The sequence below is a fragment of the Mixophyes fleayi genome, chromosome 12 (assembly GCF_038048845.1).
Source record: "Mixophyes fleayi isolate aMixFle1 chromosome 12, aMixFle1.hap1, whole genome shotgun sequence".
NCBI classification, from domain to species: domain Eukaryota; kingdom Metazoa; phylum Chordata; class Amphibia; order Anura; family Limnodynastidae; genus Mixophyes; species Mixophyes fleayi.
Genome location: NC_134413.1, coordinates 1,046,675 through 1,074,103, shown reverse-complemented (window position 1 = coordinate 1,074,103; position 27,429 = coordinate 1,046,675). Strand labels below are relative to the sequence as shown.

The window sequence follows — 27,429 nt, the reverse complement described above, 5'->3', positions numbered from 1 at the left end:
AGTTCTCATGGCTGATCGCACCTTAGTAAACACACCCTTAGTAACATACATTCAGAATTTACTGTAGCTGAATGATGGATGAGGAATCTGTCAGACACGTAGCAGGGAGGCTCTCAGCAGACAGACCTGTTCATAGTCTAGTGTTTAGAAAGCGGTAGTATTCTCAGTATGTCAACAATGCTCAGGTGCCTGTCTAGGGCCGGTACCTATGTATAGCACCAGTGACCCCTGACCTCTCAGGTGTATCTGCTGCTGACGTGTCAATGTTCCTGGGGCTGTCAAGATTGTGTCAAAGTTTTTGCCTTTTCCAGACTGTCCATTCCTTCTCTCTTAATAATCAGTTGGTAGATTCATTTTTCAAATACCCATCCTTGTTAAATCTCCTTTTTCACTTGTTTGTTCACACTTTTAGCTATTATCATTTATTTTCATAAAAGAGCCTACATATCCAGAGGCACCATATAATAGCTGGGGGAGAGGGGAAGTACAGATACAAGCCAGCATAGCAGAGAAGGCCCAAGAACTTACAATCTATATACTGAAGTCTCAGCAGAGATGTATAGAAAGATCTTTCTTCCCACTCCCTCTTTCATTATTGTCTGCAGTCTCTGCCCTTCCCACTCACAGATGAAAGTGAATTAATCCTCCCCTGAGTGACAGTCTCCATGCTCCAGCATGCACAGTACATATCTCTCCCGCTCACACAGTGCACAGCACCCAGGAGGCTGCCACACGTTACAGGGTGAGTCCAGCTTCTGCTTCTCTCCTCCTTCTAATGTCTTACACAGAAGTTATGTCTTTGGTGGCTGTGTTGGGGGGTGAATGAGTTCTATAGGAGTAGAAGTTTGTAACCCAGGTGAGCAGGGTGCACTGATCTCATGGTTAGTCTTCTGGAGGCCGGAGTACTTTCTGTTAACCGTCTGCTGCCCAGGCTTCATAGCAATGATTGGAGCATTCATAGAACTCTGACGGTCATTCCTAGATCACAATCTTATGTGTGTACATCAGACACAGAATCTGCAGGTCTTGTGGACAAGGAACCTTCAGTTTGTGTGTGCAGCGTAGCAGAGATGTAACGGCTTTAGATGGCTAGCTTTGTGGGGCAGGGAATTTTATCTCTGCAGCATATGTGGTTGGTGTATATGGAAATACATAGATATCGTCGTCCATCTGTTGTCATCCCACAACAATCAAGTGTTAGGCAGACACCTCGCTGCTTGAGGGCTCGCACATGACCATGATTATATATAGATTGTAAGCTTTTCAGCCTACCAAATCATTTATCTTAAAAAAATTAATACGGTTCCAGTTTTATAAAATTTAAATTAAGTTGATAAAATGCTCTTGATAAAGCTGATTGTGACAGGATTTTGCCACAGTATCATTGTACTGCTCTCTGTAATATGTTGGTGCTATATAGAGCCCTGATCAGAATAAGAAGACATTGCTGGTTATTAGTCCGTTGTGAGAGTAGATAGAAGGGGCCGGATGGACCGGTATGTCCTGAGGATACATTACTCGGCTATTGGGTGCGTGAAGCAGAGATTCAGCTCCTGAAGGTCTGTGTGTCACATTGTCGTTTCTATGGCAAGAACGCTCACCAGAAAAACCTGTTCTGTTTATCTCTACAAGCTGTGCTGTGATTTCTTTAAAGGGGAACTACACTAAAAAAATATTATATTCTGCGTAACATTTACATAGTATCTCCATCATCTACTGAGCTGCATCTACCTAGCTATCCTGAAGCCTATCCATTCACTAGGAACCTCACTGAGACATGGGGCACCAAGTGATGTCACTGGTTCCTAATGAACTGCTACGATGTCTGTTCGTAAATATTGTCTGAGCTCACATTATGTGTGTAGATGACCGGTTGTAACTCGCAGACCCGCCAGTGTTGTCTGAGAAAGTAGAAAGATAATATATGTACCATTGTTGCCTCAATTTGTTTTGTAAACTATAATATTATATGACCGTGTGGTAACTACAAGAGAGCATAGTTATGTATTGGGGTCAGAGGGTAGCTGGCTTTGTGCCCATGGTGAAAAAAGAAATTTCTCAATATATATTAGAGACAAATACAACAAATGTCTTCCAATATTACATCTAGCCACAGAGGAACACTATGGGTAAGTACAGTCATTATTATTATTATTAATTTTTATTTATAGGGCGCCACAAAGTATCCGTAGCACCGTACAAGGACAAACAATGGCACAGTACAAGGTGAAACAGCACAGTACAAGTAACAGTAAGCACTATAACTCTGGGGCTCAGGCACAGCTAGAAAGAGAGGGAGGGTAAAAGTCAGTACAGGCAGGTAACTTGGGCCCAAGAGGGTGGGCATGGATGACAGGTTAAGAGCCACTGATGGGTGTGGAGAGAAGCGAGAGGAGACCGAGGGCAGAGGGACCGAGAGGAGGTGAGCTGAGTAGCTGGAGAGCGCAGTTAAAAGTGATGGAAACAGGAGGTAGGAGAGCCCTGCTCAAAGGAGCTTACAATCTAAGGGTCATGGCCAAAAGCTTTGAGAATGACACAAGTATTGGTTTTCGCAAAGTTTGCTGCTTCAGTGTTTTTAGACCTTTTTGTCAGATGTTGCTATGTTATACTGAAGTAAAACTACAAGCATTTCATAAGTGTCAAAGGCTTTTATTGACAATTACATTAAGTTTATGCAAAGAGTCAATATTTACAGTGTTGACCCTTCTTTTTGAAGACCTCTGGAATTCGCCCTGGCAGCTGTCAATCAGCTTCTGGGCCACATACTGACTGATGGCCGTCCATTTTTGCCAAATCAATGCTTGGAATTTGTCAGAATTTGTGGGGTTTTGTTTGTCCACCCGCCTTTAGAGGACTGACCACAAGGTCTCAATGGGATTAAGGTCTGGGGAGTTTCCTGGCCATGGACCCAAAATTTTGATGTTTTGATCCCCAAGCCACTTAGTTATCACTTTTGCCTTATGGCAAGGTGCTCCATCATGCTGGAAAAGGCATTGTTCATCACCAAACTGTTCTTGGATGGTTGGGAGAAGTTGCTCTTGGAGGATGTTTTGGTACCATTCTTTATTCATGGCTGTGTTCTTAGGCAAAATTGTGAGTGAGCCCACTCCCATGGCTGCGAAGCAACTCCACACATGACTCGTCTCAGGATGCTTTATTGTAGGCATGACACAGGACTGATGGTAGCACTCACCTTTCCTTCTCCAGACAAGTGTTTTTCCAGATGCCACAAACAATCTGAAAGGGAAGTCATCAGAGAAAATGACTTTACCCCAGTCCTCAGCAGTCCAATTCCTGTACCTTTTGCAGAATATCAGTCTGTCCCTGATGTTTTTCCTGGAGAGAAGTGGCTTCTTTGCTGACCTTCACTCGTGGTGCCCCGATCCCGCAGCTGAATCAACTTTAGAAGATGGTCTTGGCGCTTGCTGGACGTTCTTGTGCGCCCTGAAGCCTTCTTCCCAACTATTGAACTTCTCTCTTTGAAGTTCTTGATGATCTGATAAATGGGTGATTTAGGTGCAATCTTACTAGCAGCAATATCCTTGCCTGTGAAGCCCCTTTTGTGCGAAGCAATGATGACTGCACGTTTTTCATTGCAGATAACCATATTTAACAGAGGAAGAACAATGATTTCAAGCCCACCCTCCTTTTAAAGCTTCCAGTCTGTTATTCTAACGCAATCAGCATGACAGAGTGATGTCCAGCCTTGTCTTCCTCAACACTATCACCTGTGTTAACGAGAGAATCACTGACCTGATGCCAGCTGGTCCTTTTGTGGCAGGGCTGAAAGGCAGTGGAAATGTTGTTTTTAGGATAAAGTTCATTGTCATGGGAAAGAGGGACTTTGAAATTAATTGCAATTCATCTGATCACTTCATGACATTCTGTCATATATGCAAATTGGCATCATAAAAATTGAGGCAACAAACTTTGTGAAAAATAATATTTGTGTCATAATGAAAACTTTTGGCCATGACTGTACACACTGGAGGTGTCTGTACCAACTGTATGTTCCTCCTGATCTACACTCACCGTAGCTTGATCATCAAAATAGGTGTTAATGATCCCTATAGTAAGTGCTGTGTCATACACACTGGTTTCCAAACATTAGATGTACCATAAATTGTATTACTGGTCCAACAAACATTCGGGAAGGTCTCAGTCTATCCTGACAGATTTACTATAGGGATGAATTAACCATTTTTAGTTCTTCAAGGTGCAGTTAAATATATGGGAAGTAGAAGCACCAACAGCAAGTCCCAGCACATACTAAACCTGAATCATTGTTATAACAAAACATAATGGTCTTGTTTTTAGACAAATCTTAGCAGGTTTTTAGATGCAAATTATCAGTACAGAGAAAACTAAGATCCACAAAGCTGTAAAACATGCAACAAATGTATCGTGTGGAGTAAATGATACATTCAGACAGACGCTTCTGGAGCCATCAGCAGAATTTATGCATAAAGATTCACTACAGATGAGGGGCAGTATGGAAGGGCAGAAATAAGTGCACGCATATGCCCTATGCAGACTTGCGCCATTCTGGCATTTATGCCCGTCTGCGCCTGGAGAGGTGGGATGGGGGGAGGGAGGGGGCGTAGTAATGTTGGGCGAGTACAGTAACATTGTGTTTGGGTAAATGCGGATCATGCAGACTTGCAGAAACACGCACACAGGCCAGATGCAAACACTAGCTGCTGACGCGGAGGCATCTCGAAATGTGCGCGGCTCTGCCTATGGGTTGAAATACGCTGGTTTTCCGTGCTCTTTTCCCTAGAGTAATTTACTTTCATTTTACATCCAGCTCTGAATCTGCCGCATTATGTGGGAGGTCAGGTCTGTGCGTAGAACTCCTGCAGTTTTCTTATGAGACCCGTCTGATCCCACCATTAAAGGCTTATCCAGAGTTCTTCCTGTACAGATAATAACTTTGTTTTGCTAATTAAAGGACACATTGGAGAGAATATAAGGACAAGATCTACTTGGGAAAATATAACTTTGACCAGGGCTGGTGTCTAATGCAGTAATGACTCGATATAGAAATTCCTTCAAGTTATTTGCAATGTGCATCTGAGAGCGGATATTAACACGAGTTCAGAGATGCACAATCTATTCAGTTTGGGAAAATATGTTAGAAGATTATAAAAAATAGTGAGTGAGTGATTTACTAAAGGTGGAACTTCCTAACAGCTGGTTAGATCCATGTTCACCTCCATTCTGTCCAAACAGGTGTTGGAGGAAAGAGAAATAAAAGGATGTTCTTCCCAAATCAGATTGGACAGGATGGAGGCAAACGTAGATCTGCCAAACTGGGTGACGTTACGCCCTTAGTACACCGTACACCACGGCCAGTCCAAGTTCTCTGCCTTTATCTCAGCCGATAAGGAAGGTGGAGGTGTCATGGGGGAGGGGGGCAGAGTTTGAATATTGCATCTGATCTAACAACCACGATTAACCTCAACATAATTACTGAGGAATTGTTGTGTGACAAATGTAATCATAATAAAACATTTTAACACATGTTATGCATGATCTAATATTTTATTGTGTCTAAATAAGGCTATTAGCCAGCTCACCATAAGTGCTTGCTCAGAGTCTATTATTTGCAGCAATTGTAAAGAGTATTGGTCTAAGTATATTGTATCCGCGTAATGCTGGACATGGATGCAAAACTCTTCATGTTATAGAATTAGATACATTCTCAATATCAGTTACACTTTGCAGTTGCATTTTTAGAGGGACATTCATACTAGGAGGGAACAATCCATGTAGATGTTATAACGTTGTTAGAAATACAATCACTTCAAACCACTTCAAATGAACATGTTCCACCTCTCACAGGTGTATTATCTATAAGTTCAGACATGGGGCCTGATTGCTGTTTGCAGACACATGTGCTAGCATACATACACAGCTGTCATCACGGTCACTCAGCACAGGTCCTGTCGCTGGTGCAAGGGATACCACCTAAGATCACGTACCTTAGAGATGCCTAATGCTTGAATTGGGTGCTGCTATGTGCAGTCTAGCTTGGCACGCCCTTACTGTACAATGAATACGTGCATACGCCCAGTTTCCTCCCCGTTCTGCCCATTAAATCGTAGGCTGTAGTAAGTGTCCTTTACGTTCGAAGATAAATCACATACACTTCGGTCACTGGTGTGTAGTCAGTTTCTGGATATGCGCACGTGTCAGCATTTTTATGTTCCTTAATGAATCTGGACCATCATCAGCTCTTAATGTGTTTATCCAACAACCAGCATAAGTGAACACAATGTAGGGGAAACATTATTATTTGTGGGATCGGGGAGTGATCAAGAAATAGGGGATTGGGAACACCCACATATGTATCACGCACATATGTCCTATTACTCTTTATTCACACTTAATATAGAATTTGGAGAAGCAACTTTTGGTGTTTATTAATAAGTGGGAGCGGCCTTATTGATCCCCCATCTGTGTCTCAGGATAAGAGGTGTTAGAAAACGGAGAAATAATGGCCACATTTTCTAAAGGGAAATCTTCCAGATCTACTTCTGCGTCTGGAGTGGAAATTGTCTGAAACTCGGAGTAATATTAATAATAAGATTAATATCTGCTGTCATGAGGGATATGCCAACTAATATAATAGATGTTGTGGAAATCTTCATAAACTAAGAAGTCACAGAGTACTAACCCTTCTACATGTATTTAATTTGTCTTATAATCATATATAAGGTGAGGTGCACCCACACAGGTATATATTTCATAAGAAACAAAGTAGAAGAAAGAATTGTGTTTCCAGGGCACACTTCTATTTTGTTTCTTCTGAAATCTTCATAAACGTCATAAATCTGTTATAAAATCTTCACTGAATGAAATTTATTCAAAGTTTAATTTTTCACTCTAAAATACATTCTAAAACCTAAGGTGAACAAGGCAATCACAATTATTCTGCCAGGCCCACTTTTAATGAAAACTTATGGACTGGACAGTAAAATATTCATAAAACCTTAGTGAGTTCCCTGATAAACACAGACTTCATGTTTCCTCCATATCACTTTTTATTTTATTTTACAGCGGCAGCTTCTGTGAAGTCAGGCCAGGGAGTAGAGCGGACACAGAACTAATACAATGAGCGCACACAAGCTGCTGTGGCCATGGCCTCTGTAGGCTGCACGGTTAATCCGCTTCCAGTCATCTCACTGTTGTCCTGATCTTTTCCTCCTCCCGTGTTGTGAATTTGTGGAATTCCACAAACACAGCACGTGTGTACAATGCAGACACTCAGCACACACTTAGCAGCGCCAGTTATTATGTCTGCACTGAGTGAGCCCCCATCACCCTGTCTGCTGCCTGTGCTGTCTTGTCTCAGTCTGCAGACACCACCAGGCCAGGATTATACAGGAGGGGGGAGCGGGGTCTATCCCAGGTGCTGCAGATAATCACTGTGTAGGGGAGAGTTCAGCTCTTATACTGTACACATTCTTTTGGTTAGCCAATAAAGGTATCACACCTATAATACTTTTGTCTTTTTTGACACGAAAGTATTCAACATCATAGATTTTCCTGGCTGACACGGTACTGCAATTAAAAAATGTTTTTTTTATTTTGCTACACATATTGTACACAGGAAAGTTTTCTGGAAGAGAAACCCTCACTATCCACATCCAACGTGTGGCCTGGGACAGTGGTAGCTGCAGATTACACCCCCTCTTTTACCACGTGGCCCCCTGCTTATGGGTCATTCTACTGAAAGTTCTCCTTGTGAGGGAGGCGATAAGATTGGGTTTAAAACTTCCTTCCCTCTAAGGCCGAGTGAGAGCAGGGAGAGGCTATAACTCAGAGTATCTCAGGACTTCTTTAGAAAAGTAATTGTAATTGGATTGGTTGGGAGGTGTGCAGGGCATAGAGTGGCCGTCCAATCAGGTGACATGGTCACTGCACACCTCCGACCTCAGTGGATCTTCAGGATAGCTCCAGGCCTCAGCCCATTAGATTTCCGGGATAGCTCAAGTCCTCCAGTGCTGGGTCCTCTCTGATCCCCATGCTGAGAATAAGCCTGGTCTGGTGCTTCTTATCAGGTGGAGGTGTGGAGGGCAGAAGGGTGGCAGTAGCTAAACAATTATGTCAACGTGGTCAACCCCTTTAATTTTGCAGAGCACTAATTACTGCACAGGAGCTGAGGGTGGTAATTTTCTAACGAGTAATAACTGGGTAATTTTCCAGTTGACTATTAAACTTGGGTGGTACCACTGACTGTGCGCCAGTAATCCATTCCTGATGTCAGTAGTTGGATGGAAATGCTCAGGATGCTGGTGACATCATAGAATAACTGATGATGTCACTGGATGGGAGAGGATATACTTGCAGCTGCATCTATGCACTTTGGACTTGTTAAACTCTGCCCAGCCACTGGGGGTGGGGATCGTTAACCCTCTCACTGCCAGACTAGAAATATTCTGCTTATGGCAGTGCTGCTTTAGGATCATTCTCTCTAGAATTACATCTCGCTGGTGACACTAAGCGGTCTCTCAGTGGCGGTCACACTGAGCGGTCTCTCAGTGGCGGTCACACTGAGCGGTCTCTCAGTGGCGGTCACACTGAGCGGTCTCTCAGTGGCGGTCACACTGAGCGGTCTCTCAGTGGCGGTCACACTGAGCGGTCTCTCAGTGGCGGTCACACTGAGCTGTCTCTCAGTGGCGGTCACACTGAGCGGTCTCTCAGTGGCGGTCACACTGAGCGGTCTCTCAGTGGCGGTCACACTGAGCGGTCTCTCAGTGGCGGTCACACTGAGCGGTCTCTCAGTGGCGGTCACACTGAGCTGTCTCTCAGTGGCGGTCACACTGAGCGGTCTCTCAGTGGCGGTCACACTGAGCGGTCTCTCAGTGGCGGTCACACTGAGCGGTCTCTCAGTGGCGGTCACACTGAGCGGTCTCTCAGTGGCGGTCACACTGAGCGGTCTCTCAGTGGCGGTCACACTGAGCGGTCTCTCAGTGGCGGTCACACTGAGCGGTCTCTCAGTGGCGGTCACACTGAGCTGTCTCTCAGTGGCGGTCACACTGAGCTGTCTCTCAGTGGCGGTCACACTGAGCTGTCTCTCAGTGGCGGTCACACTGAGCTGTCTCTCAGTGGCGGTCACACTGAGCGGTCTCTCAGTGGCGGTCTCACTGAGCTGTCTCTCAGTGGCGGTCACACTGAGCGGTCTCTCAGTGGCGGTCACACTGAGCGGTCTCTCAGTGGCGGTCACACTGAGCTGTCTCTCAGTGGCGGTCACACTGAGCTGTCTCTCAGTGGCGGTCACACTGAGCGGTCTCTCAGTGGCGGTCACACTGAGCGGTCTCTCAGTGGCGGTCACACTGAGCTGTCTCTCAGTGGCGGTCACACTGAGCTGTCTCTCAGTGGCGGTCTCACTGAGCTGTCTCTCAGTGGCGGTCACACTGAGCTGTCTCTCAGTGGCGGTCACACTGAGCTGTCTCTCAGTGGCGGTCACACTGAGCGGTCTCTCAGTGGCGGTCACACTGAGCTGTCTCTCAGTGGCGGTCACACTGAGCGGTCTCTCAGTGGCGGTCACACTGAGCTGTCTCTCAGTGGCGGTCACACTGAGCTGTCTCTCAGTGGCGGTCACACTGAGCTGTCTCTCAGTGGCGGTCACACTGAGCGGTCTCTCAGTGGCGGTCACACTGAGCTGTCTCTCAGTGGCGGTCACACTGAGCTGTCTCTCAGTGGCGGTCACACTGAGCTGTCTCTCAGTGGCGGTCACACTGAGCTGTCTCTCAGTGGCGGTCACACTGAGCGGTCTCTCAGTGGCGGTCACACTGAGCTGTCTCTCAGTGGCGGTCACACTGAGCGGTCTCTCAGTGGCGGTGACACTGAGCTGTCTCTCAGTGGCGGTCACACTGAGCTGTCTCTCAGTGGCGGTCACACTGAGCGGTCTCTCAGTCGAGTATGAAGCAGTAAATAAATCTAAGCTGGGTTAATGATTACATGGAACAGGGTGTTATCAGATCTTTTCTGCTCTTTAATTATCGCTGAAGAGAATGTTTTTTATAGCGACATTGGAACATTTGCTGCCGTTTGTCTGATTTTCACCATTCTAATCAAGGCAATAATATTATAACCAATTTCAGATGTTACAGAGCTCCATAATCTGCAAACTCGCCAAGAGTCATTTCCAAATGTGCAAAACAGGGTCCAGCCTGCTCCCTCTCTAGGATCACACCTGTATTCAGTTAGTTTTGTCTCTGAAAATACAACTCGGTTTAGCCTAATATGCCGTCAGAGTGAAGGGAATGGGGACTATATTTATTATAGGTTAATTGCGTTTACCCGCATCATATACGCCTGGGTACAAAGTCCTTTTGCAATAAGATAGAGGATCAGTGGTCGCCCCCCCCAAACCAGAGATCACCCATGAAAATGCGCCCTCCGCACAGTACAGATTCCACCCCTTGAATCTCACTTAAATATTTTGTCCCAAAAAACATTGTGTTTTTGCATTCGGGGCAGATGGAGATCGATTTATTACACCCATGGCACATTCAGCTAGAAACGTCGCAATCTGTCAGCTCCTCCCATCAGAAGATGGAAAATATTTACCCTCCCCCCCCCACAAATGTATACATAAAATAAACACGTTACATCACACAATGATGTCATTTTTACTAAATGACCTATATTAACCTCTGTATTCCTCACGCTCAGTAACAGGTCCCTACATTCCGCACGCTCAGTAACATGTCCCTACATTCCGCACGCTCTGTAACATGTCCCTACATTCCGCACGCTCAGTAACATGTCCCTACATTCCGCACGCTCAGTAACATGTCCCTACATTCCGCACGCTCAGTAACATGTCCCTACATTCCGCGCGCTCAGTAACATGTCCCTACATTCCGCGCGCTCAGTAACATGTCCCTACATTCCGCGCGCTCAGTAACATGTCCCTACATTCCGCGCGCTCAGTAACATGTCCCTACATTCCGCGCGCTCAGTAAGATGTCCCTACATTACGCGCGCTCAGTAAGATGTCCCTACATTACGCGCGCTCAGTAAGATGTCCCTACATTACGCGCGCTCAGTAAGATGTCCCTACATTACGCGCGCTCAGTAAGATGTCCCTACATTTCGCGCGCTCAGTAAGATGTCCCTACATTCCGCACGCTCAGTAACATGTCCCTACATTACGCACGCTCAGTAACATGTCCCTACATTACGCACGCTCAGTAACATGTCCCTACATTACGCACGCTCAGTAACATGTCCCTACATTACGCACGCTCAGTAACATGTCCCTACATTACGCACGCTCAGTAACATGTCCCTACATTACGCACGCTCAGTAACATGTCCCTACATTACGCACGCTCCCTGTAGATGCCTCTTGGACAATCCAGGCCCCAGTGTGGAACAAAAAAGCTCCATCTGCTGCTATAGTAACAGGTCTCAGATTCTTTGTATCTTTGTTGTATCAGGGAACTTGTAGATGGGGGCTGGGTGGGGGTCAGTGGTGCAATGAATGGGGGATGTTTACGCCAACAGGGCACAGAAACCTTCTCCCCTGTGGAGAGGATCAGTCTCTTTCTCCTTCTGGGGGGAGGACCAGTTTCCTCTCTGTGTGTCCAGACTCCTCTAAACTTTATTCTCGAGCTGACTGACCGAGAACTTTCCAGGAAACTTCCACAACAGGGGGGGAGCTCACATGGGACACCAACAATTGATCACCCCATCCTTCATTTTAGGTCCTGAATAAGGTAAAACAATTATAGAACCTGCTCCTGTTATAGTTCACTGGAGTCTGTTGGGGAATTAGCACTGTGTGTCCAAGATTTTGGGTTTGAAAAAAAGTGGTATTATCCTGGGAAACTGACATCTGGGGGTCCCAAGAATGATCCATCATCCCTCATGGCCGTTGGCTCTGTATAGAACATGAATTATGTATCAACATTACTTTTTGGTGGTAAGTGCTGTACACCGGCTATCTGGAGGTATTCATAGTAATCGTGTTATTCCTAAGAGTCCGCACTATTGATAAATATCTAGATCTATAACAGGTGGGTCCCATAATCATCACCAGCCAGCCCCAACTGTAAAGAGGCTGTAGCTGTGACATGTCTACATGAGGTGGTCGCATGTTCTTACCCGTAGTGCCAACACTCTGCCCAGGATATGCAGATACAATGAGATTTAATCCTACAATTCAGTGCTGGTCTGTCTTCCCCCCTTGGTATGATGAAAGGAGGTTATGTAGGTAGACAGAGGCACTGAAGCAGTTAACGAGTGCTGCTTTGTGCCTCTGCTGATGATTCAGAAAGTAACAGAGCCAAGTTCACCCCTCCTGAGTTACACAGAACTCTCCCCATACGTGAGAAGGCCAAAAAGGAAAGTGAATCAGGAAATCACTTGCCAGTGTTAGAATTGATATCCTCTGTAAACATAAATGACCTTTCCCGTGCACTGTGACCCTGTGACCTCCCCACCAAATCACAACAACCCACTTGCAGAGTTACCAAGGTTGAAAAATACTTTCCAGGCAGGTGATTCTGTCTCAGGGATCTAGGAGCACTGCAGTCCCCATCGGATCATACTCGTTTGCTGCAAAAGTTATTTAAAGAAGCATAAAGTCCAGAGGATTATACAAGTAGATGGTGAGAATTGCATCTAACATGCAGAAAATTAGGAACTTTACGGTGCAGATGGTATTAAAAAAAGGGACAAATCCTTAAAAGCTAGAACTGTAGAATTGGGGACAGATGGCCCAGCATGTGTTACGTCTGCTATCCTCTGACCCCAGCCCGTCAGGGACACGTATTAACAGAGTAGATGTCCCTCTTGTATGGCCAGTGCTGTTAGTTTATGGTTTGTTAGGGCGGATACACCAATAACACCAAACAACATAAAGTCTCTTCAGGGCCCTTCCCTGATTATGTTACACAGGCGATAAGTACGTACATCGTCCTCTGCATCTAGGCTCCCCAAAAGCTCACTGAGCGCCAGACTCTACCTTCTAAAGTTCTTATGATGTTTGACGCATTATATTGCTGGCAATCTGTTGTCAATCTGGTATAAACCTACTCTCCTGCTCCTTACTCTCAGCAGTCTTGTAACACCGACCTCCTGAGAGGGATTCCACAAGGAGACCAGTGTGCTCCGGTTATTCTCTGCAAGGGTTTTATATAAAGAAGTAGCAAATGGCCCATCTGTGACTGCTGGGAGCTCAGTGTTACAAACAGGCTGAATACGTGTTAGAGCCAAACGCATTAAGAACACTGCCTGGGAGGTTCTCTCTTCAAATGTTGTTCCAGAAAACCTCATCTCGGGGAAAGGCTGGGTCTGATTCTTGCCATGGGAAGATTTACAGTTAGACAGCTGCTAAGAAGTTATCATTGTAAATATACAGATGACTTCTTGTGTAAACTAGCACTTGTCTATTATTGCACACAAAGTAAACCAGTCCTGTGGCCCTGCTTCCCCCACAGCTAACAAATATTAGGGGCCAAAGTGACATTGAGATTTGTACTGGGATCACCCGTTGCTCTCACACTTCCTATACGTCGGACAGGGATTTCACACCTGAACTAAGGCAAGGTTTCTTAGTCTCCCTTGTGATTCATTGTAATTAATGCAGTTTCTGTGGAAAACTATACTAGGGGGTAAATTTATCAACTGCCGATTTTTTCAACTCACCGCTATTCAGCGAATTGGCAGTGAAAATTTAAAGCAGCAATGACTTTAAAGGTGTTGTTTTGCCTTTAAAGCCATTGACTCTTTAAATTTTTACTGCAAACTCGCCGAACAGCGACGCGTTGAAAAAAACGGCAGTTGATACATTTACCCCCTTGGTGTCTGTTTAATTGCTGGATAATGTAACTTTATTTGTATATATCCCATATAACTTATGTTCTAGTTTGATTGTAAGGCTATTATGTGGCGTTATAACGTCAGACGCTGTTTTGCTCATTACTTAGCAGAAACAATGGAAACTTTCTGTCACTGAGCGTTCGTACCCCGCAAGCCACCCTGCCCTGGTATTAATCGCCTGACGTGTTAAGACTGGGGCGCTTCTAGCACTCCACAAACATTATTCCCCACCTGGGGCTAAATCTCTGCACTTTACCGGCAGCTCCCTGTTCTCACTCTGCTGATATAAGCTGAAAAGTTAATAAGTAACCCAGTTCCTGTTAATATTAATCCAACTGCAATGTCTTAGAAATGCATGGAGTATGTAATGTGCCCTACAGCTGGGCATGTGACCCGACTTGTATCATGCATACATTCTCCCTTTGTGTAATAATATAATCTCTGTGCTAGTCACATACATACCTAATATAGTCATTTCCATATAATGCTCTGATGAAGGCTCTCTGCTCTGAGTGTGGTCTTGTTGTAGACGCCGGTCCCATCAGGTTATTTAACAACGACCGGATATTATGCACATGGCCTATAGACCCTTTTATCATTGGAAATTGCTTTGTGGATTTATTGCTGCTTAAGGCTGCAGATCACAAGACATCCAGGTGAATTATACTGTGCTGAGAGCCAAACAGAATGTGGGTCTGGCTCAGTACATTATATAAGATGGGAGAAAATTCAGTTATAAAGCTGATAATAATGTATTTTATCACTTTTAATACAACGTGTATAATTATTTATATAGCACCATCATATTCTACAGCATAGTACAAGATGGACATATGAAAGATATTATCCTCCTTTATATATTACAAAGCACTATACAATCTGATCCCCAGACACACACTCCAGGTCCAGTTTCAGCCATAATCCAGTTAAACTGCCTGTATGTCTATGGGATGTTGGAAGAAAGTATACACAATCTAGGGCAGGCCAGGTGTTGTGAAACTACAAGTCCCAGCATACCCTTCCAGCAATAAGCTGCTATATATTGGCAAAGCATGCTGGGGCTTGTAGTTTCACAACACCTGGAGTGCCACAGGTTAGCCAAGCCTGATCTAGGGGAATATACAGGATACGATTCATTAAGGCATGCAAAATGATCGTATTGTGTATTTTTTGAAACACGCACATAAATCGGACATACATATATATGTCCTTATTCAACTAGAAGCAGACATGAAGAAACGTCTCGTTGAGTATGGGTTGGATACACTCTGCTTATTCGACATTTGTCGCACTGAGACGGACACAATATGCTGCTAGATACGTCCAATACATATGTGGAATATGAAGTCTCAACAGAACGCACAGAAAAAACAAAAACAAAAAATTCAAATAATGTCACCAGTTAATAAGATAGTCATTCAAATATTTTTGAAATACATTTATTGGGATGCTAGTAATGTCTACTGTACATAAAATGCATTTTTACAGTTGCACATTTGCAGACACATGTTCTATCCAGGCGCTCCCATTAGGCAAGGTTAGGCACTTGCCTAGGGCGCCGGGCTCTGGAGGGCGCCACAGAATGGTAAATGACTGTAAAACTGTGCGGCGACTGCTGACCATACCTGTCACGGCCGCCGCACAGCATTCAGATGCGCGGGGAGGGGGGAAGAGGCTATTGCTTACCACCGCCGCCTCTCTGCTCCGTCTCCTCCCCTCCACTCACTGTCAGTGAGTGGAGGGGAGGAGACGGAGCAGAGAGGCGGCGGTGGTGAGACAAGGTAAGGAAAGACGGGGTGAGGAGGGAGGAGAGAGGAGGGCGGAGGGCGCGCCGATTTTGTAAAAATGCCTAGAGCGCCATGGACCCTAGCACCAGCCCTGGTTCTAGCTGTATACACAGCCGTCATCACTAGTAATCAGCACTTACACCTGACCTGTAGCTGGTGCAAGTAATACAACTGAAAATCACGTTCTACCCAGAGCTTGAATTGGACGCTGCTGCGCGCACTCGAGCTTGGCCCTTACTGCACACTGACTACGTGCATACGCCCCTTCCCCTCCCCATTCCACTGATGAAAACGTAGGCTGGCGAAAGGTGAATTATATAAACTTGCATTCACTAACATATAGCCCATTTCTGGGCATGCACAATGCACTTTAACGCAAATTACGACAAATATCAGCATTTATGTTCCACAATGAATCAGGCCCACAATGACCAAACATATAGTATCCTGAGGCCACCTACCATAACACCATGCCACTATATATTTGTGGAAATACTGGGTAATAAATATTAGACATCAGAATGAAATAAGTTCACTTTCTGACATTTCCTGGTGGTATAGTACAGCAGCCTGGTAACGGTAATGTATGAGTATAATGTAGGAAGATAACAGAATCCTGTGCAGGGGCAATGAGGGTGAATCTTTATTACTGTTGAGGGCACAGTATTGTCATTCATGAGAACACTGGGTCCAGAAATATCTAGAACAGAAGAATGAATCCTTGACAGTGGAAAATCTGAACTTCATTTCTTGAACTTATAATTTGATTGTGGGATTGAGACGGACATCAGAAAAGCTTTTGTGTATTGAGCCTTCGGCATCTCGGTATCTTCCATTGATGGGCACCATGTAGGATGTAAGAGAAGTAATGACCCCACGCCTCACTACACCTCATGTTGCTGACAGTCCAGATAAGTGCTCAGTATTTCAGCCATTATTGCTGCTTGCAGGATTCATACTGTGCAGCCGTCCTGAGTGGTTTACGTCTGATCACACTACCTGACCTCATTGTGTGGCCTTGTGTCTCTTCTGCTATTACTGAGAGTGCCCCTGGGGGAGATCTGCCATGTCCCTAGACAGAATATCTGAATTTACCGCAGCCCCTCTCCATCACCCCAGGTAGCTCTTGAATAATAAGTTTAATTTCGATAACTTACATCCAGATAAGGTGACTGAAACATTGTGGGACAGTGAATCCCAAAGTGGAGTTTCCTGCTGATCTCGTAGATCTGTGATCCTCCTTTCTTCAATCATGATCTCCACTGTTCAGGTTACTGGTTTCTCAATATGGGATACTCTGACAATAAATAAAACAATATCTAAAGTGGCTGATGGAATATAGTAATACTCTACAGATGTCTAGAGAGGAACCATGTGCGCTTAATGAGAGACCATGCCCTGTAGACGGGTTAAGATGATCTGGCGAATCCAAGAGTAGATGCTAACATTGTATTTAGGTGCAAAATTTGCACTGAATCAATTAGCAATGAGCTTTTATCCATCCCCTGAATGGCCTTATCTGTGTGGGGTTTGTATGTTCTCCCCGTGTTTGCGTGGGTTTCCTCCGGGTGCTACAATTTCCTCCAACACTAGTAGTACTAGTACATACTAGTAGGTTAATTGACTGTTATTAAATTGACTTTAGTCTCATGTGGTCTGTGTGTATGTGAGGGAATTTAGACTGTAAGCTCCTATGGGACAGGGACTGATGTGAGTTCTCTGTACAGCTCTGCGGAATTAGTGACGCTTTAGAAATAGCTGCTGCTGCTGATGATGATGATGGTGAAGTGTCTTACTGGCTGATGTAATTTTAGTTTGCATTTGTAAATTAGCTCTTATGTCTTTGTATCCTGTGTCCACATCTGTCATCAGTCAGTCAGTGGGCCTGATTCATTAACAAACACAAAATAAAAGTAATATGCGTTTTGTTTTTTTTTAAATAAAAATACACGTACACCAGACATAGGCACATCTCTGTTCAACAAGGATCGGGTGTAAAGATACATCTGTTGTTGAATATGGGTCTAGGTCCGCTCTGCTCTGACAGACAATACACTGCAGGATACGTTCAGTACATATGTGATATAAAAAGTCATAAAACAACGCACAGAAAAAACTAAAACTATTTGAATAATGTCACCTGTTAATAATAGTCATTAATGACAAAACATTAAAAAATAAAATACCTTTCTTAGGGTGTTCTTAATGTCTACTACATTCTCAAGTTGCTCCTGATTGAGAACACATGATCTACATGTATATGCAGCTGTCATTGCAGTCGGCACTTAAACCAGACCTGTAGCTGGTGCCAGTGATATGACTGAAAAACAAGATGTACCTTAGAGATGCCCAAAGCTTGAATCGGACGTTGCTGCGTGTGCTCAAGCTTGGCCCTTACTGTACACAGACAACGTGTATACGCCCGTTCTCCTCCCCGTTCTGCCCATGAAATCATAGGCTGTAGAATGGGTCCATTACGCTCGAAGATGAATTGGATGTTGCTGCGTTCTCTGGTGTATGGTCCAGTTCTGGGCATTCGCAGTGCAATTTACGCAAACACAACACGTATCGGCATCTACGCTTCTTAATGAATCAGGCCCAGTGCGTTTGACAGTGACAGTAAAAATGAAAATGATTCCCCATAGCGGGGGAAATAGAGGGATATTGAATATGTACAGAACGCTATTTGCAGCTCAGTCATTGACTGGACATTTAGCTGCTAGTAACAATATATAAATGCTGGTGTAAACTGAACCTCATTAAACTTGGCTGGAACTGGTGAGCTATCTAGAAATTAAAGAGTTAAGTTACGTTTAAGGAGAACTCCACTCCGAAAGGCTGCTTATGGAATCTGCTGTTCACTCCAACCCTGCACAATGGATTATCACCAACTAGTTCAGTTTTTAGCACCGTTATTTCTAGATCGCTCAACTTCAGGGGAACAGAATTCTGATACCTGCTACAAACACAGATGATGGTGGCAATGCGGAGGGAAGTTTGACTGGGCCAGTGGTGGCAATGTAAACCAGTGTATTGGAAGCAATACAAACTCACACTGCTTATCACTGCCACAAATCTCTGTAGTCTGGCTGTCACTACAGTATAAACATAGTATAACAGAGCGGGAGGTAGCAGCACATACAGAAGCCTCTGTTATTCTTCAATACTGAACTGATAGTGGGATAATAAGTGTTATAAATAATCAGTAGTGAGAATGGTGACATTTCTGCCTCTGGGAAGCCTCTACTAAAGAGCAGTGACCCCAAGTGTTCCTGGAAGCTCATGTGTCACAATTTAAGGCATTTCCTGACGTTTGGCCGGAATCCATGCTGACATCTGCAGAACGGGATGGGGGTGACATGTCACTGCCGGCTGCCAGAGAGAAGTTACATAGTGGAAGGGAGTTCAGCCAGATAGTGACAGTCAGCACAGAGACATCTGTGGAGAGAACAGCCTGTTACACCAGAGAGATCTTATTAACCACCAATCTCTCAGCAATGAGCCCCAAGTGCCATTTATGTCTAATCTAGATCTTGTCTGGAAACCACATTTAAATGGCAAATAGGGAAGTAGTCTGAGCATGTTGCATCTGGTTGCCATGTATGATCCCTGTTGTATCAGGTCTCTCTAAGTACGATGCATATTACAGTTGGTCTCTACTCGTACGATGCATGTTACAGCTGGTCAGCGGCGGATCCAGGGGGAGGCGATCGCCCCCCCCTAGCAGGGGCTTGCTGCCGACAGCTGCACACTGTGCAGGTCCGTTCAGCAGTGACTTTATGCTGCCTGACTGCTCTGTGTTTTAAACACAATCAGAGCAGCGGGACAGCACACTGCCACTGCCGAGCGGACCTGCACATACTGTGCAGCCCCGGCAGCCTTACAAATCAAAAAGGGGGCGGGGTCTAAATCCCCCCCCCTAAAATGGCCCCGGGTATATCAAGAGTCTAGATCCGCCCCTGCAGCTGGTCAGCGCGGTAGCTCAGTGGTTAGCACTTCTGCCTCACAGCGCTGGGGTCATGAGTTCAATTCCCGACCATGGCCTTATCCGTGTGGAGTTTCTATGTTCTCCCCGTGTTTGCGTGGGTTTCCGCCTACACTCCAAAACATACTGGTAGGTTAATTGGCTGCTATCAAATTGACCCTAGTCTCTGTCTGTCTGTGTATGTTAGGGAATTTAGACTGTAAGCTCCAATGGGGCAGGGACTGATGTGAATGAGTTCTCTATACAGCGCTGCGGAATCAGTGGAGCTATATAAATAAATGGTGATGATGATGATGGTTTCTCTAAATACGATGCATGTTGTACCTGGACTCCACTCACCACGTATGATGCATGTTGAGCTGCAGTAATTGTAGTATTGGTGATTATGAGCAGGTACAAAGTACAGGAGTCTGCCTGTGTTGTGGAAGGAGCAACCAACCTAGTATGTCCCCTGCAGTGACTATGGAGAGTGCCCTAAGAAGTTGCTGTATTGAGGCCCAAAATGCCTCATGGCGGCCCTGTATGTAGCACATAACTCCAGGACGCTGCCTCCCTTACACTACTTACTGGTAGTTTCTTATGGGTCACTTCTTGGTACTATCTGTAGTGTAGCATTAGTCATCGGCCTATGAGCTCTGTCACATTCATTGTCACGAACACCCAGCCTGTCCCAGATACAGCAATCTGAACAGCTGATCGTGACCGGTGTCACCTTAGTCACTTAGCAATGAATACACCTTTCTGTCACCACAAAGGATTTATTATGGTGTCCTTACGTTCACCAAAACCACTTATTAATGTTTCACACTTAAATCACATACACCTGTAGCATGAGCCTCCCTGGACTTCGTAAGTTCACAAAGAATCATAAAGAATACACTACTACATTAAATGTATTTTAATCCGAAAAATGTTTCCAAGAGTTAGTTACAAAAAGTTAATAACAAGACATACAATCAGTTACACAAATAAGTTTCAGAAATAAAACTGGAAATAAATCCAGTCACTATTTACTGGTTAAGACTTGGCATGTGTGAGGGAACACAATTGAGGAATTTGGGACATTTCAGTCTTGAGAGACCCCCTCATGAAAATGCATTATGTCTAAAGCAGAATATTTTAAACCCTACTTATAGGCCTCTTCATCCCCACCTTAGGAATTACGTTCTCAATTAAGTCAGATAGATTTCCAAAATGACACAGAGCTTTCTGAAGTGAGTTATGGATGTCCTGATATTTGGAATGCTCACAGGGCCTGAGTTCTCACCTCTGCTCGTTCTGCTTGGCTGGTCAGATCCGCATCCTCTGCATACAAAAAACTACTCAGAGATGCTTATCTATTACTGGGTCTGGCTAATGTCAACAGATTGACACTTGCAGTTCAGACTCATGTCAATTAGCAAAGCACACGTTGAGATTACATTACAAGGTTACATACAATATACCTGAATATTAAGGGAAAATGCATAATCGTCACACTCATCACCTATTTATATAGCGCCACTAATTCCGCAGCACTGCACAGAGAACTCACTCACATCAGTCCCTGCCCCATTGGAGCTTACAGTCTAAATTCCCCAACACACACACAAACAGACAGAGAGACTAAAGTCACTTTATTAGCAGCCAATTAACTTACTAGTATGTTTTTGGAGTGTGGGAGGAAACCAGAGTACCCGGAGGAAACCCACGCAAACAAGGGGAGAACATACAAAACTCCACATATTATAGTGTCAGGCTTCGTAACAATGGAAGTCGAGCTACTCTGCCCAAGTACCAAACAACGGGATCTCATACAGATCGTCCTCATGTGTGACCTGGTGTATATGAATAAAATGTGCCGTTTACTACTCTCCCTCAATATGCAGGAGACTCACAAATACCAGGTAGCTCTTCCGGACCAGGAGAGTAGTTCAACCTAATGGATCCCGATTCTCTTTCTTGTGAAATCTTGTCCCTGTGCTGAGGTAGGCAGATGTGTTTTCCTCCCTCTGCTGAACAATGACACGAATAGTGTCATGGACAGCAGGGTGTGGGGCCATAATTATGTTAATCTAAAACTGATTGAAATACATGGAAATAATAAATATATTTATTATTAATATATTTATTGAGAGCCATTAACTATCATCAGCAATGGGCCAATAGTTATCCCACATGATTCTCACACAGGGAAATCATGAAAATCTGAATTGCTCAGTGTCTTAGAGCAAAGAGTTGTGACACTTTTGTGTAAAAGGTTATTTTGTTATGACTGTCATGTTCCAGACTGTATGTGGAGATAAGGAGTAGTTTCTGGGAGCAATCAGCTCTCTGTGACCTTGGCCATTGTTTATCCAGATCCCTATTAGTTTCAGCAAACCAGTAATGCAATATGATACACAGCTATAAAGAGGAACAGAGAGAATATAACACTAAGTAATAAATCCTTAATGTATATAACTAAGGTACTGATTTAGTAAAGTGTGGTCTCCCCATTGCATGTATCATAGGCCAAGCAGCAATAGAACGAGGGCTGCGTGTAATAGTCACTTAGAGTTACGTAGTAAGATGGCAATTATAGAACGTGCAGTGTGGATGACCGGTTTTGTGATGTCATGTACCTATAGGTGCACCCCCTTTATGGGCCAAAATAGCATCTGTGAGACAGCACTTTACTCCCCTAAAAGGGGCTTTAATCATCTTTTTCTTTACATCTTCTGATGGGCAGAGATGGGGCCTTGTTCTAACATTTCACTGTTATGCCCTTTATCCCATCCAGACACTCTGCATACAGCGGGCGGGAATTTTCTCCAATACAATAACATTAAATGTACAATACTGATGAATGTAATAAATTGTGGAGTATTTTAGGAGAATGTGAGCGTTGGCTTGGATAAAGGGGATGGTCCCAGAGTGTCAGTAGGTGACTTTAAAGAGACATTATTACAATTTCCACCATCCGCATTTCCACAAATCTGCAGAAGAAGGTGAATCTTCCGTTATGGGGGTTGTTCTATGGACCAGGAGTGACCGTGCGCCTTGAAATGTGTTTGGCAGACAACCAGGTGCAATTGTAAATCTAGGAAATTGAGTGCAGCATCTTTTCCAGTTCGTAAATAAATCATCATATACAAATCAATTTGTGAGCCCGTTAAAAAATAGGCATGTAGTCCCCAAATACAGTTTACTTATGTCTCATTCCTGCGACCCTGGATTGTAAATAACTTGAATATTGTATACTTAGATACATGCTGCCTGGCAACAATTGTTCAGTCAGGGTGCCATACACTCTGTGATTTGGCCGCTCATCTGTTCATATCTCTCAATGTTTTCAATGGTCACTTCCAGTTGCAAGTGATAGAAAATAAAACCTAATAAAGGCCATATTCTGCATGATCGTGAGGTTGTTTCAGGGCAGTAAACTATCATAGGACATTTCCTTATAATGCTGAAATACATGTGACATTCTTGTGGTATAATCCTAGCAAGCCAGGATGGCTGGATAACCTGTTGAATTAATGCAGTTAGTAAACAAATGTATGTTCAAGTTCAAGAATACTGAAACTGTGGCTGCTAGGACAAGTCGTCTCATCTGATGCCGGACAAGGGGGTATTTGTGCACTTATGCCAGTTCCATAAACCTTTAACCTGCATATCTATTTATAGGAAGACAGACAGGAACTGTTCAGGAGCCAGGTTTATAAACAGGGATCAGCTGTCCCAACACTCTGTCATTCACCTCTCCGTCTCCCATGTGTAAACAAAGTAGACTCAGGTGGTGTAAGCAGTGAAACTTTGTTTTAGATTGAGCAAAGTGGGCGTAGAAAGGTGCTTCTGTACCGAAGCACTGCTCCAAGGCACAACCTGTGTCCACTGCTCCAAGGCACAACCTGTGTCCACTGCTCCAAGGCACAACCTGTGTCCACTGCTCCCAAGGCACAACCTGTGTCCACTGCTCCCAAGGCACAACTTGTGTCCACTGCTCCAAGGCACAACCTGTGTCCACTGCTCCAAGGCACAACCTGTGTCCACTGCTCCAAGGCACAACCTCTGTCCACTGCTCCAAGGCACAACCTGTGTCCACTGCTCCCAAGGCACAACCTGTGTCCACTGCTCCCAAGGCACAACCTGTGTCCACTGCTCCCAAGGCACAACCTGTGTCCACTGCTCCCAAGGCACAACCTGTGTCCACTGCTCCCAAGGCACAACCTGTGTCCACTGCTCCAAGCCACAATATGTGTCCAAATAAAAGTTTTTAGGGTGAGAACTGATCTTCACCAGGTCCAATCTGGTGCTTGCAACAAAATGGTGTTTGTTTTACTATAGACATCTAAGTCCCCACTCTTTAACCAAAATCTTCTGACTAGGAATGTACCATCTGACACGGGGATGTGTGAATGAAGAGGAAAACTGGGCCGCTCGACCAGAGGAATTTTTTTTCTTTTTTTCAAAACATGTTTTTGTTGCTGAAGCCTTAACTAATGGTTTCTACCACTTTAGCAGATGCAGTAATGGTAAAACTGGCAATAATGGTCTATTATAGTGTACTGTATATGTATTGCTGTATACTTGGGGTCATTGAGAAAAGTATGAGTCCCCTCCTTTCAGTTGTCCCCTCAGGCAGCATTATGACTGGGCCCAGTCCTTGGCCTGAGAATTGATATGGAGTGGAGTAACTAAAATAGTATATCCAGTAATCTTCTTGAAAATAGCACATTTTCAGCTCATGGCCAAGTAAAACATCTTGTTATGAACATTGCAGCTTCAAAATTTCAGATCCCGTTTCCAAGTTACATTGATTTCTTCAGTTGTATGTAAAGGGTTAGAGCCAGCAATGTGCCCCACTCTTCTTCCTGGACCTGAGGTCTCTCAGCAGCACAGCCGAGTGCCCTGTGAGTCTGCTCTTCCTCTGACTCTTATCTCCGCATGCACTCCCAGCTTCTGTCACAATCTCTTCCTCAATCTTCCTGTGACACTTCCTGTGCTGGGAGAGGTCCCGCTCCTGGTGTTCACAGAGAAAAACACTGGAAATCTGCAGGCATGACCGTGTCCTGTTTACATAATGTGCACCATGGAGCTTCAATGATGTAACACTGTTAACATGTATAAAAACGTTCATCAACTCCTGAGACTGTTTGTTTTAAAGAGTAGTTGCATGCATCTCACATCATTTTGTTTTATTACATTACAGCAGTACTTAACCTTGTAATGTTTATTCTATCTACAGATAACTCCTCTTTCCAGGAAGATGAAGTGCTAGACATGGAGAGCACCATATGGCCAGCCAACAGTTGCACAGTCAATGGTCACACAGGAACAGGCACAAGGTCTCGGTTCCCAAGCTGGGTCACATTTGAAGATGAAATTATTGCACCTTGTCCAAAAGAATCTCCTTCGAAACCAACGGAGAGTCCAAAACCCCCTTCTACACCCGAAACAAATTTTAATTCTTCTGGATCCTTAAGAAAAAGAGAACGACCCAAGAGCTCGCTGGTTGACTTATCCAGGACTCAGAGACTTGACTTCTCGTCGCTGCACAGACAGCTGTCATTAAATTCCACTCCTACTAAGGCTCCCAATCCATTCCTAGATGAGGCCTTAAAAGATGTCCAGCCATCCCCAATCAATCCATTTAGCTCCTTCTTTGAGGAGCAGGAGAGACGTTCTCAGCACTCTTCAGTATCCAGTGTGACAGACTCATGCCAAAGAAATTCCATCTCTATCCTAGCCGAAGAACTTGATACTGAACAGTTTGAAGATTACCGGAAAAAGGCTTTACAAGCCGATGCTGTAGAACATCTGAAGCAGATTCAAATTGAAGACCCAGATACCCCTGGCAGCCCTACTTTACCTGATGACCCTCTGAAATTTGATGAGCCTATTGGTCCATGTTTAACTTTTACTAAACCTCAGCCAAAAGATGGCTGGCCAATGATGCTGAGGATTCCAGAGAAAAAGAACATTATGTCTTCTAGACACTGGGGTCCCATTTATGTGAAAGTCACAGAAACTGGATTCTTGCAGCTGTTTTATGAAAAGGGTTTGGAAAAGCCATTCAGAGAATTTCAGCTGGAGGTCAACCATGAGATTTCAGATTCCAAACTTCAAAATTATGATGAAAATGGACGGATTCATACTATACGCATTGACCGGGTATTATACAGAGAGAAACGGAAGTACCAGCCAATGCCTCTTGTCACTCACACTGGAGAGAAAGAACAGGTTGTCAAGCTGGGAACAACAGATTATTCAGACTTTATAAGCATCATCTCCACAATACAAGATGTTTTGTTCCACCTAGTGGCCACAGTGGACCTTAGCACTGTGCACCAAAATTACAATGAAGAGGAGATCACTTTGGATGTTAGGGATGAATTCCGTGGAATCCTGAGTAAAGGAGACAACCAGCTTCTTCAACACTCTGTGGTCACTCACATTCACGTTCTCAGTTTCATCTCAGGTATGGTGGACTGCAGGCTAGGACTCAATGATGTTCTCATTAAAGGCAACGAAGTTGTCTCCAGACATGACATTATGCCAACCACCACCACCAAGTGGGTCAGACTCCATGATTGTGAATTCCATGCATCTGTAGATGAAGAGGCATTTCACAACTCCAGAATGGTAGTATTCACTCCAATGGATGCCTGCAGGTTTGAATTAATGAGATTTAGGACAGTATTTTCCGAAAAGACATTGCCTTTCACACTCAGAACCTTGGCGTGTGTTCGTGGGGCTGAGGTCGAGCTGCAAAGCTGGCTGGTTATGTCCACAGGTTTCTCTTCCAACCGAGACAGTCTGTCACAGGTTCCCTGTGAAAATGTCACTATTCGACACCCAGTGCCTCATGAGTGGGTAAATTATTTTCGCAGAGACAGTGTATTGGGGGAAAGGTCTCTGAAGGCCAAAGTCAACAGAGAAGCCAGCTTTGGTTCTCCCAGCCTGTCTGGTTCAGAACCAGCCATGAGAGTTACACTGGGAACGGCTAAATATGAGCATGCCTACAGCGCCATCGTGTGGCGAATTAACAGACTTCCTGATAAAAACTCAGGTAAGAGAAATTGTTCTCCAAGGGTTTTCCGCCTCTAGGTCATCTACTGGTTTATAACTCGAATTGCTTTGATGTGAGGAAAAGCTTATTAGACCACACATTATAAGTATGAATACAAAAAAAATGGTTTTAGTTTGGATTTCTCTGTGTCCCGGGTGAATGGTTAGATGGCAGTGCCGAGGCAGTGATTGAATGGTACACAGGGCAGTCAAGTATTACTCCTTTCCCAACAGCATTGGGGGTGGTCAGCATTTGACAGTAACTGACTATTTATGCACATGCACTCCAATAACATGGACAACTATTTTTTTTTATTATAAAGTATTTTAATAAAGGGGAAACCTGTTATCAGCCCAGTCGTTGTATCTGTTTTCACACTGCTATGTAGAGTGTAAAGTTTATCTCTATCTCTCTTAGGATGGGGTCACCCTCACTGTTTCTACTGCCATCTGGAGCTTGGTTCTGACCGGGAGGTGCCACAGAGCTTTGCCCGGCACGTGGAGGTAGAGTTTCACATGCCCTCCGCCTCAGCATCCAAGATAGCCGTGCGCTCTATCTCGGTGGAGGAGAGGATGGAGATCAAGAAATGGGTCAATTATTCTGCCCACTACCACTACAAGGTGAGATCCCCGGATAATGAGTGTGAATCGAGAGACCATTTCACAGCCCAGGATTTTGTTAAACATAAATATATTTAAAAATATTAGATTTTAAAATAAATTTTATGGACTATAGATTTAATTCTCTATTGTGCTGCTAGGGTACGTACATGCCTTTGCTGA

The 27,429-nt window shown here is 44.3% G+C and overlaps 1 protein-coding gene and 1 long non-coding RNA gene across 6 annotated transcripts in view; one reads left to right on the top strand and one right to left on the bottom strand.

Moving 5' to 3' along the window:
- The window catches only part of LOC142109336 (uncharacterized), a 133,756-nt gene that overhangs the window by 97,121 nt on the left and 9,206 nt on the right, over positions 1-27,429 (bottom strand). The gene's annotated exons all lie outside the window — the stretch shown is intronic.
- The window catches only part of STON2 (stonin 2), a 52,539-nt gene that overhangs the window by 21,423 nt on the left and 3,687 nt on the right, over positions 1-27,429 (top strand). For 2 of the 3 annotated variants that reach the window (XR_012680339.1, XM_075193481.1), the window contains exons 5-6: positions 24,824-26,647; positions 27,065-27,267. Coding sequence is in view for 2 of the 3 variants with exons in the window: in XM_075193481.1 (XP_075049582.1) it covers positions 24,824-26,647; positions 27,065-27,267 (2,027 nt within the window). In the remaining variant the exon portion in view is untranslated. Of the gene's footprint in view, positions 1-595; positions 743-24,823; positions 26,648-27,064; positions 27,268-27,429 lie in introns of those variants that run through there. The other variant, XM_075193483.1, reaches the window with a different exon arrangement.